Below are 12,425 nucleotides of genomic sequence, written 5' to 3'. Positions count from 1 at the left end.
TATTATTATTATTGAATATTATTTAGTGAATTCTGTTACACCATCAATAGAGGGGCTTAGAAAACGGACAAAGTACTTTTTCTTCTTATTAATATCCTAGCTATAATTATAGAATGTCACTTTTTTTACTCTCCTTTTCCTCTACTGTCAATTTAAACACTAAAAAGTTTGCTGAATAAAGTTAGCAAAACCTCTACAACTCTTGTTTTAGCTGATTTTGAGAAAGTTAAAACTGAACTATCCTAAAATAGTTCCATGAGTTCATGAGTATGATAAGGACAAGTACTTGTGGGGATTATGATGGATTTGAAATATTATTAATCAAGTAAAGGCTAATAATTTTTTTAATAAAAACGTATTACTTAAAAGATCTAAAAAAATGGACATTTGACCTAACTCATATTTCAAAAAACTAAATAAATTGAATGAGGATTACTTAAATCTTATAAGGAAATCATTATTGCATCTAACAGAAAATTTGATCTACGACGGAAAAAGAAGCATAATATACACACTCCCTTCATTTTAATTGTTGTAAAAACAGTTTGGTCCAAAATAATTATATCCTTCGTCTCCTTATAACTTAATTTATGTAATAGTATTTTTATAATTTAATTTATATAATGTTATTAAGCTAAACACGAGGTTTAAATAATGAAAAGCAAACTTTAATAAATAAAGATAATAATTAATAATTTATTGCTACTTTTATCATTAGAGCAGGCAGTAGGTAGAGACGATATACTCACGTCTCTTATTTATTTCTTTTTTCGTAATTTGGACTTGACGGTTTTGTCGTGTTATGATGTTTCAAAATTACAGTTAATTAAGGGTGGAAAATAGGAATAAAAAACTACTTGGGTGTAAATTGTCATGTACAGTTGTAAAGTTAGGATAGCTGTGACTTGTAAAATACAAAATTCCGTTTTAGCTAGTCGGTAGATACACTTTTACTAGGGTAGGCAAAATCGAAAGTTAAATTAAAATTTGACCTTATTATATCTTCGGTTTAGATTTTCGAAATACATATCGAATTGGTTTTAAAATATACTAGTAAATGAGTTACGTAAATAACAACCAAAGAATCTAGTATGGTTTTTAATCAAATATCTCAATTTAAATTTTGAGTATAGAAAACCTGTATAGTAAAGAGCGTTACAATGCTAATGGATAGTACAATATGTTTTTGTCGCCATTTGAGGAATTTATGGCAGTGGTCCTTATGGAAGCATATACCAAAAGCATCAAAAGCTTTATGTAGCTGATCTGTAATTGACTATAGATATCATCGTATGAAAGCAACCTTAATTGGTTGAACACTTGATTTGGATAAGAAGAGGAATATGACTGATCAGACAAATTTCTACCCTTTAACTCAAGTAGGCACAAGACATCTTTGTCTTGATTCAGTTGATTGTTTAATTTCATGAGTTACGGCGGCGGCGGCGTGCGTCGTTGTATGGGAGGAAAATGTTACATTTTCAATGGTACCACTAGCATGAGCCAAACCCTAGCTATAGCTAAGAGAATTGGGTAGATGATCAGTTGTGGACCTGTTATGTACGCAAGTGGCTCATGAATTTTGACTTTTCTATTACATGATAATATATATATATATATAAGTTGGAACCCAAACCACAATACTTCAAACCGACTTTTGGTTCATTCATATATATAAATAATGAGTCAGATTTTTCACTAAATGATCGATTAAAAAATTTGATCAATATAATTTTTTTTTATTAAAAGCATCTTACTTTAGTGTATACGAGTTTTTTCTATTGTCTTTGACATTGAAGAATACTAAAAGAAAAGAACTTGTGGGCCAAAAAGTTGAAAATACGTACGACTTTTGTCATAGACGTTTCAAACTTGAATTCCTTAGTCTACCATATTCAAAGTTTTTTGTTTCTCTGAATTGTCTACCATATTCAAAGTTTTTTGTTTCTCTGAATTGTGGAACTTCACTGTTTCCTCTCGTGAAATACGTTGTGTCAAGCTTGAAATGTGTTAGCTAGGCCACGCTAGTTTAAATTAACACCCCATGCTAATTACTTATACGATGACTTTGATAAGTGTTCTTAATTATACTTTGGACTTAGCAGACGAGACTTAATTGGTTAATAACAGAATTAAAATGGTCCACAACTCATTGGTTCTTTTAGGTTTTTTTCATCAATGTGATGACTATGGTATCTATTTGTAATTAAGTTTCTTACTCTATTAGTTTTGCCTTTGTCCTAACATCCTAAGTATGTTAGGTAAGAAAATCATTTTAAAACTCCTGTTTGGACAAACTTTTATATATATATAATTTTAAAATATTATTAATAACAATAATTAGATATTCATTGATGTAGTCCTTTAATTTCACATGGCACATATAATCTGAGCATGAATTTTTAAAATAAAATATTGAAGTCATGTTGCAAAACCAAAATTAAATTTTTTAAATAAAACATTGAAGTCATGTTGCAAAATCAAAATTAAAATCACAAACTCAAATTTAAAATCTCACGTTTTGAAAAATTTGGGATAGTCCTAATTTAAAGTTAAAGTAGAAATTTAGTACGAATTTCATCAAAACCAACACTACTTTCAAATTATAAACCCAAAATTCAATGACAAACGCTTACCAAAATAAGGTAAAAAATTAATGAAAAAAGATAAGTTATCAAAAACTGTATCCTTATCTCATGTAACGTTTTGAGATAAGAATAGAAGAATTGAATATATATGTAGAGAGAGAGAGGGGATGGAATGCCATGTATACTTGTGAACTTTAACAACTCGAAGGGTCAACAATCAACACAGCTCTTCTACCGGTGAGTACATAGAGAAAAACAATTTTATTAGTGATCTCTATTTTTTACTTTCGTGCTAACAAAATTGTACTAGTATTTGATATCTTCATGCCAAATCTAGTTGAATCCACCACTTCCTACTTTTTCATAATCAGCAATCACTTTATATATATATGAAATACATTTTTTTTAATCATATTGATATATTAATTAGTTTATCTTTATTTAATTTACTTTAGAAGATCAATTAAATTGATTTTTGAAGTGAAACAAGTAAGAACCGTGTACCTTTTCACGGTGATAAGACCGCAAAGACAGAATATTTCATGTCTTATGGATGTTTCCAGGAAGCTGCCCATGTGAAAAGATCTTTTGGGATATTACTGAAGAACTAGAAAGCAAATTTATAATTTACCAAAACTCTAAATAATAGCAACAAATAAAGAACTGACAGAAGTAAAAAGATCAGAAATAGATGAGTTCGATTTTCAGTTTATCTAGGGTGAACGTCTTAATAAACTTTAGTGATTTATAGATTTAATATACACTTTGATATTTCAAACCTTATTCACTATGTTTTTATTTATCAAATCTTTTTAGTGAAAATCTTAAATTATTAAGCGTTTAACTTAAGTTGGCGTCAATAGAATGATTCGGAGTCTCTTAATGCGGAATCGGCAATGCATCGAAAAGGACATTACAGAATACCATTGTCTGTTGCCAGCTCAGTGGCATTTCCGTTTTCTTGTTTCCACACTGCAAACTTATAATTTTGTCCAACCAACTTCTAAAGTTCTCTTGTTGTAATTTTTATAGTGTTTCATCTTCTTGTCACTCGTTAATAGAAAATTTTATGAAATTAAACCACATGTTTTGTAATAGACTTATAGTGAATGCAATTTTTGGTCTAACCTCAAACGTGCTTGAAGCAGAGTTTTAATACCTTCATCACAAATGCTCCACTACAAAAACGAAACAAACATATAGATTGGTGTTTGACCACGACTTTAATTGCAAAATTATAGTCATTATTCGCATGATTGAAGTTTTGGCCATCATTACTTGCAAATATTGGACTTTAGTAGTTTCAATTTTTAAAAAAATATTGATAAAATAGTAATACGCTTAATTAAAAACTATTCATTCATAGAAAAAAAAAAAAGCAATCTTTTACCAATGGGGAAAAGGATTACTTCAATAGGGTCCCAACACTTCCTCCGTACATTGACCGGGACAGTGGACGTACCTTTATTCTGTACACATTTCTCAGTTTATAAATTCATGCCCCTCTGTATGCTTTGCCTCACAACTCTTCTTTCAGTTCTCTGTATTTCCATTTCTTTCTTAAATTTACCAATACTTCTTATCATTTTTTTAAGCATATTTTTCTCTAAACATAAATTGTTTGTTGCACTGTATGTTTGAAGGAGAAAATTTGAATTATTATCAGCAGAGAAAAAACAATGGAGAATCAAAATTATGCACCGGCCCATTCAGACCCGTCGCGGCCTTCACTTGGGTTCCCTCTGGGAACTGCGCTTCTATTGCTAATAATATTCAGCTTGAGTGGTATCTTCTCTTGCTGCTACCATTGGGACAAGCTTCGATCTCTCCGTCGATCCTTCGCCAACAGCACAGATCTCGAAGCCGGCGGAGACCCTTCATATTTGAAATCTAAACGAGCATACATGGTAAGATTTAAAATTAGTTGGATCGGCTATATGAATCTATTCAATTTTAATTTAATCTCAGAATTTTACCCTAAAAAAAAAGAGTCTAATTGGGCTATTGCTGAATTTTATGGTTGCTCTGTTTTACAGAACTGTTACAATTTTAATTTATTCTCAGAATTTTACCCTAAAAAAAAGTCTAATTGGGCTATTGCTGAATTTTATGGTTGCTCTGTTTTACAGAACTGTAAGCAAAACCAAATCTCAGACATGCCAGCAGTGTTAATGCCTGGAGATCAAGTACCCAAGTTTATAGCATTGCCATGTCCATGTCAGCCTCCTCGACCGGACAAGGTACTTGCAGAGGTTCAGCAGCAGCCGTCATCTCCAATGAAGCCACCTCCTCATACACCAGTACGGGCAGTGGCAGAGGCAGAGGCAGAGGATGTAACTTTCACTCAAATTCGTAGTACTTTTTACTTGTAACTATAAATTAAATTTAAATCCGCAATTTTCTAGTACATTTTTACTCTTTTTGAGACTTGGATGTGGTATATAAAAAATCTTTTATGGTGATTGTAGTAAATAGTGAAGTGTGTGCAAACAAAATCTTACATTTGTATCTAAAAAGAAAATAAGGTGCAAGGATATTTTTAAAAGTATAAGACTTTTTGACAGAATGGTATGGATTGGATTTGATCCCAAAGTGTAATAATCACAGCATGTTAAGTTTGTGTTTGATGCAAGTTGTAGCTAGGGGTGTAGGTTCAGTATTCAGTTTGAAATTATTAAAGTTTAACGTGGTAATTGATAAATTAAATTTTGATTTTATATAGTATTTAGTATTGTCGTATTGAAGTTGTAGCTAATTATATTACAATGTTAATAGAGAGTACTATTTTTCCAATTATTTCTATTTTTATACGTGGAGAAATGATATGACAGAAGAAGAAATTGATACAACTAAATGACATCTATTTGGGTTTTTCTTTTCATTCTTTTAACTTTCTTTTGTACTAATGAGTATTGGATATGTTGATACATGATCTTTCATTAAATAAATAATTTTGTATTCGAGAAATACAAATATCAAACTGTACTAATGTCTCATACCAAAATCAAACCCGAATGCCATAATTCTGAAATTTTACTCTCAAATACTATAGCAATATCTAATTACCAGACAACAAATTATCAAAAATTTTAATTCGATTTTCGATAGTTTATTTTCAACCCTAATTGTAGCCAATAACCAAGATCAAAAGTAATAGTGATGAGATAAATACAAAGTGGCAAACTGATAGACATATAGGTTCGAATTAATGTCTTTGTCCGTTTATATGAGTCGATTTATTATCTTTACTCATAATTTTGTGGACTTGTAAGCGTAATAGATGTCAATGAGCATTTAATCATGAGAAAAAATATTAGAATGATGTAATTATGATAAAAACTAAACCTCGGACATAGATGAAATTAATCTCAAGATGAAGAGATGTTAGATTATAAAATAAAGTCCACATTTTAAAATGAAAAGGAACAAAAGAAAAATAAGAGAGAGAAGATACTCCGTATGAAGCTGTAATATAATATTAGATCGGGATTTTTGATATCAATAAATTAAGTTTTTGATTTTGATAATGCATGTATAAATTCTTTGCGTCACTAAATTAATATGATATATAATAATAGAGGAGTAACTCTTAGTCGCAAGTAAGATACTTGTTACGTGAAATATGTAGAATATCAACAATAATCTACTATGAATATCGATAACAATGAAACTATACTCACCATGTTCTTTTCTAAGACTATATATATAACTTAATTCCCTTAATTTTAAACTCCTTTTAATTGATTGCTTTAAGATAATAATCAACTTACATTACTATTTCAATACTTGCAGTTATGTTGCAAATATTTCTTTATACTATTACTATAGTTTAATTACTGACTACTTTAATATAGTCAACTTACATTACTAGTTTGATACTTTAGGATAATCTTTTTGAAAAAGGACAACTTTAATAATGCCAAAAAATTTTACATTATCAATATAAATTTGTTATGATTCTACTTTTACCACTCAAAGATTTCCTCTTCTAGCAGATTCGTGCTGTCTTTATCATTCAATTTATGCGAGGTCTACTCGATGGTCGTAGTAATAAAAAAATCATTTTTACAAAATCAAATATTTTACTTTGGACAAGTGTTCAAAGCAACTAGAATTTGATTAGTAGTCACGTAGCACATACACAACACAAATGATGGTTGATTATAAAGTGAAGCGAATCACTCAAAATTATCAACTACAAAATCAGGTAAATATTTGAATATTACTATTAGAATATAATGAATTAGCAGTAAATAATATTTTATAGCTAAAATAAAAAAAAAATTTATGCCAATCTCAAGATATTAGCTACGAATTATAAGAAAAATCAATTAGTTAAGATTAACGAGAGACTACTTACAAATTCAGTAGTTAATTCCATATTTTGTAGAAGCAAATATTTATTCTATAATTCTATTCCAACCGGTCAAACTCAAACATATCTATTTTTATAAAATTTGAAGTCCAAACCATTTTTTGGTTCTCTGATATCAAATTGATTGATGTGTCAAACAGTTTAATATATATATTCGTCAAATTAAATTTTAATTTATATATACAATATAATTTTCTAACGAAAGTCGTTTGATACCTCTGCTCTCTGAGAATAGTAACAATCAATAGCCCACTAATGGAGTGTATGATGATTAAGGCAAATATAGTAAAAATCACATAAAAGAAGAGGAGAAGTAGAAAGTTAAGGGAGATAAAAGTGACAGATGGAATGTGTATTAACCACTTTATTTTTTAACTCAGACCTAATTTTGCTGTAGAATGAAAGTGGCCCTTTTCTTGCAATTATAAGTTGCACCACTTAACCATGTGCTTCCGTCATTCCTAATGATTTTGCACTTTGTTTTTCTTGTCTTTTTTTTTTTCACTATACATATAAACTTTGGTGTTTTTTTTTTCAACCTTTCACCATCACGACCGAACTTGCTTACCTTGCCGCTCATTCTCTTATTTGACCTTTTTATTAACCAATTTTTTTTTTTTTTATAGTTTTCGCGATTAAATAATATATAATAATAATATTTTTCTTAATAATTTTAAATATAAATTCATTCATATTCTTAATTATCAAGTAGATTCACAAATAATCGTTTCTCAAACTTTGAAGTTTTTTAAAAAAAGTCATATACATTTATTGTTTGTTTTTATTTTTTTCCACTTTCAAAGTATGAAGAATGAAAACAAATTGTCAATAAATTCCACTTGCTTAGTGCTTTTTTACTCTGCTCAAATATTCAATCTTTCTCCATTGAAAGATGTAGTTGGGATTGGTTGAAAAATTCAAACACCCAAGTTAAAGTGTGTGACTATCCTTTAGCTGACAGAAGTATGATATTATTTATTTTATCATGTATAAACTTAATTCAATTTTCAATACGATAAACATGTCAAACTTCTTCCAATAACTTGATATCAGAAGATTAGCCCCATAACTAATCAATGCTAGTAAATAAAGTAACTTGCAGCTATTTATACAATTAATTTTGCGCATAAAATTTAAATTAATAAAGCATTGTAGAAGAAAATATAGAGAAAATAATATTTATGCAGTATTTAATACGCATTCAAACCAGTTAGCTAACAACCCTTTAGGATTCGAAAATGTACGGATATTAATTAGAGCAAGTTGCTCTAGGACCCGGGTTCTGCGAATCGTTCTGGAAAATGACATTTTAGGGGGCAACTACTAGTGCCAACGTTAGTGACCATATCAATAAAATAATGTAGATGATGTAACCATTAATAAGAAATTTTGGTATTCTTAAAAATTAATGTATTAAATATGTCATAATAACATTTATGTGGTTGTAAAAAAAATTAAAACGTGTACTCACTGTCTATCAAAGCTCCACCTACGGGTTCCCTGTAGTTTTAGCTTATACATTGTTTTTGTATTAAAATTGTCACTCAAATCACTTCTTAGTGTAAGTAATTATTGTTATATAAAAAAATTGTAAAGATATAGTACATGGTTTAACTCAACTCCAAACACTAATGATTTGTTCTAAGGAGATTGATCAACAATTTATTTTTAATTAATATAAAACTTTTATCCATTCTAATACTCCCTTCACATCCTATCCCAATTGACACGCATAAATTCTTCTTATTTTGTGATTATGTAGTTATATACATCATCATATTTATATTTATGTCAAACGCTATTATTGCAAGTCTTATATTTTAATCATATGATCAAAAGTCTTTTTTATTTTATTAAAGACTGTGCCAAGTTGAATTAGACTATTATTATTAAAACGGAGTAATTCTTTTTCTCTCTCCTGTAATTCTATACATTAAATGAAAGTTGCTTTGTAATAGTGGAGCAAGATTCTTATTAGTGGGCTTAAAGCCAATCATGAAATTAGGCAGATAAACATGACAGCATTCATTCATTTTTTTTAATTATTTTTGTTATAGCTATACCACTGGCTCCTTTAATTTTCAGTAGACGCCCATAGAAATATATCAGTGGGGGTTTTCGAATTCTCACGCATTACCCATTTTTCTTTCGACTCTTAATAGTATTATAATTGTTCTATGACTGTCTTTGTTATGAGTTTAGTACAATAACAACTAACAAGATCTCTTTTGATCCTCGTTGTATGCTTGACTAATTCGTTTTAACACGTTTATTTGGAGACTAGTAATTTCAAGAGAGAAGTTTTGAAGCACCATTGCTAAAGAATTAATTTGATTTGATCTCAGTTTTTTATTTTTTTAATAATTCATGGATCATCCGTCATTTAGTATTGGGATTACTCAAATAGTCACTTCAAACTTTAAATAAATCTATATTTATGAAGATCTGAAATTGGTTGAAAACGAGTCTAAGAGCTTGCATAATCTTTTAACAATGGATAAACAAAGTTCGAAGAAGCATAAAACACAAAAAGAGGCACATGCAAAGACACTCAAGAAGAGGGATAAAAAGCTTACAATCGCCATATCCAGACCTCCATTGCCACCGGCACGTATTTCGATTTTATATATTTTTTGTAATTTCTTTTGGTCACATGCAATAACTTTTCTGTATTATCAGAAAAAATATTTTTATATTTTTCAGATTATTCATTTGATACAGAAAATCTTAATTTTTTGTACATTTTGTTTATTAAGTATGACTACCTCTTGCTTCTTTATTTCTATAAACACCTTCACACCCATATCATTCCTAATTATCATCGGAGAAGAATTGTCTTCTACAATATATCGGATAATATATATATTTTTTCAATTCATCAATATTTAATTCAGTAGCAATGACTGAGATTAGATTCATATATGAAATATTTTTCTCAACCACTATTCCATCACTTTTGTATCAATTGTATGTAACCTCACTCTCCCATATTCCTGAATGCCTTAGCAATATCGTAATATTCATTACGAAAATTTACAAAATTACCTTCAAGGAAATTAAGAATCTCGTTTCAGCAAAAAAAAATTGGGACGATCACTGATGAAAACATTATAATTTAATTTAGTGTTTTATGTTGGATAAAGGTGATGTTCGAAACACATAAGTTAATGCGTTTTTTATGGGACTAATAACTGTAGTGTATTAAAAGAAGGATTTAATTTAAATTTCAGTTTTTAATCCTCCAAATCACACAACAAATCGATAAAATGACATACTATATAATGTATCAGACGGTTTTATTATGCCATTTTATCTGTTTGTTGTGTGATTTGGGGGATTAAAAACTGAAATTTAAATTAAATCCTACTTTTAATATGCTACAGTTGTTAGTCCTATAAAAAAACGCATTAACTTATGTGTTTCAAACATCAGTTTTATCCAATATAAAACTCTAAATTAAGTTATAATTTTTCATCAGTGATCGTCCCAATTTTTTTTGCAGAAACGAGATTCTTAATTTCCTTGAAGGTAATTTTGTAAATTTTCGTAATGAATATTACGATATTGCTAAGGCATTCAGGAATATGGGAGAGTGAGGTTACATACAATCGATACAAAAGTGATGGAATAGTGGTTGGGAAAAATATTTCATATATGAATCTAATCTCAGCCATTGCTACTGAATTAAATATTGACGAATTAAAAAAAATATTATTATCCGATATATTGTAGAAGGCAATTCTTTGTAGAAGGCAATTCTTCTCCGATGATAATTAGGAATGATATGGGTGTGAAGGTGTTTATAGAAATAAAGAAGCAAGAGGTAGTCATACTTAATAAACAAAATGTACAAAAATTAAGATTTTATGTATCAAACGAATAATTTGAAAAATATAAAAATATTTTTATAGATAATACAGAAAAGTCATTGCACGTGATAATAAAAATTACAAAAAATAAATAAAAGTGAATACGTACCGATGGCAGTGGAGGTCTGGATATGGCGATTGCAAGCTTTCTACCCTCTTCTTGGGTGTCTTTGCATGTGCCTCTTTCTTTTATGCTTTCTTCGAACTTTGTTTATCCATTGTTAGAAGATTATGCAAGCTCTTAGACTCGTTTTCAATCAATTTTGAATCTTCAGAAATATAGATTTATTTAGAATTTGAAGTGACTATTTGAGTAATCCCAATGCTAAATGACGGATGATCCATGAATTGTTAGAAAAATAAAAGAATGAAAAGACAGAATCGAAGAAGAACACAATACCTTTCAAGAATGTTGGACGAAAATGACGGACAGAGAGCACCAATTTTAAGTTTCAAAATTGAGAAGATGAAAGGTTGAGAAAGTGATGCCTTAATTTTGGGAGTGGAGTAAATGGGTTTGTTATTTAGGGAAAATAAAGAGTAAAATTAGGGATAAAACTTAATTGATTAGGATTCTAATTTATTTGGGGAAAATAAAGAGTAAATTTAGACTTTATATTTAATTAGTTAGGATTCTAATTTAATAATGAATCCGCCAGATTGGATTTAGAGAAAAATAGGAATTTTAGTATTTTTGAAAAATATAAGAGAAATATGAAGAATATGTAAACTTAAGTTGTATATTCAGGTAATTAATCCATCTAGATATGTCAAATGGGCCGGTCAATTCCTAATTGGGCCTACAATTGAACCATGGGCTATATAAAGTAAGACCAAGCCTGTTAATAAGTAAATAATGGGCCTGTTGAAGTTCGATGCGTAACAGAATATGTGGATCCGTGTTGGTAAACTGAACCCAAGACCCAATTGGACCGGCCCAAAGAAAGGCTAGCACATTTAATTCAGGAAAATTACTATTAAAGAAACTTATACTACTTAATTTATATAATTCGTCACATTTGTATAATTCACAACTAACAATTCTTCGTTTGATTTGTATTTTGTATGTGATGATTTGTATTTGTATATAACGAAGATTTCTTTTGATAATTCAGTTTTGTTTCCATATACATGCAATTTTTTTTCTCTTTTTGTAAAACTTTTATAAAGTTTGTATGTACGTGTAGTTTTCTAAATTTGTATAATATAATTTACATAGTGTAATTTGTATAAATATAATTTGTATAATTGTTTAAAGTTCATTTATGTTTGTATCACTTTGTTCTTTCGAGTTTTATCGTATCTATATAATTTCAGTCTTTTGTATTACTCAATTATACAAAAACGCATAAATATATAAACGTAACCGTGAATTATAAAAATTATTGCCCCCTCTCACTTCTCTTCTTCCACTCCCAATTTGGCTCGCCAGATATACAAATACATATGCGTACCAGTTAGATATATATAATTATTTTGACGGATACACATATACGATTCGCCTTTCTTCTACTCTCTGCCCTTTCTCGCTCGTCTCTCCTCTCCCTATAACATCCATCTATAAATCATAATTACCAAACTATATTTATAAAA

The 12,425-nt window shown here is 29.2% G+C and overlaps 1 protein-coding gene across 1 annotated transcript; it reads left to right on the top strand.

Moving 5' to 3' along the window:
* Nucleotides 1-3,621: 3,621 nt before the first annotated feature.
* On the top strand, nucleotides 3,622-5,154 carry LOC101250756 (uncharacterized protein At5g65660). Its single transcript, XM_004231921.5, has 2 exons — nucleotides 3,622-4,495; nucleotides 4,718-5,154. Exons 1-2 carry the CDS (start codon nucleotides 4,268-4,270, stop codon nucleotides 4,958-4,960), a joined length of 471 nt encoding a protein of 156 aa, XP_004231969.1. The 5' UTR covers nucleotides 3,622-4,267; the 3' UTR covers nucleotides 4,961-5,154.
* The last annotated feature ends 7,271 nt before the right edge of the window (nucleotides 5,155-12,425 follow it).

This window comes from Solanum lycopersicum, chromosome 2 (assembly GCF_036512215.1).
Source record: "Solanum lycopersicum chromosome 2, SLM_r2.1".
Lineage (NCBI taxonomy): Eukaryota > Viridiplantae > Streptophyta > Magnoliopsida > Solanales > Solanaceae > Solanum > Solanum lycopersicum.
The sequence above is the reverse complement of the archived record's forward strand: the minus strand, read 5'-3'. Positions and strand labels throughout refer to the sequence as shown.

What these genes read in the sequence shown, in the direction of transcription:
- LOC101250756 (XM_004231921.5), top strand. Translation starts at nt 4,268, where the DNA reads ATGGAGAATCAAAATTATGCACCGGCCCATTCAGACCCGTCGCGGCCT. An exon ending in AATCTAAACGAGCATACATG is followed by an intron (nt 4,496 to 4,717) that starts GTAAGATTTAAA and finishes TCTGTTTTACAG; the next exon opens with AACTGTAAGCAAAACCAAAT.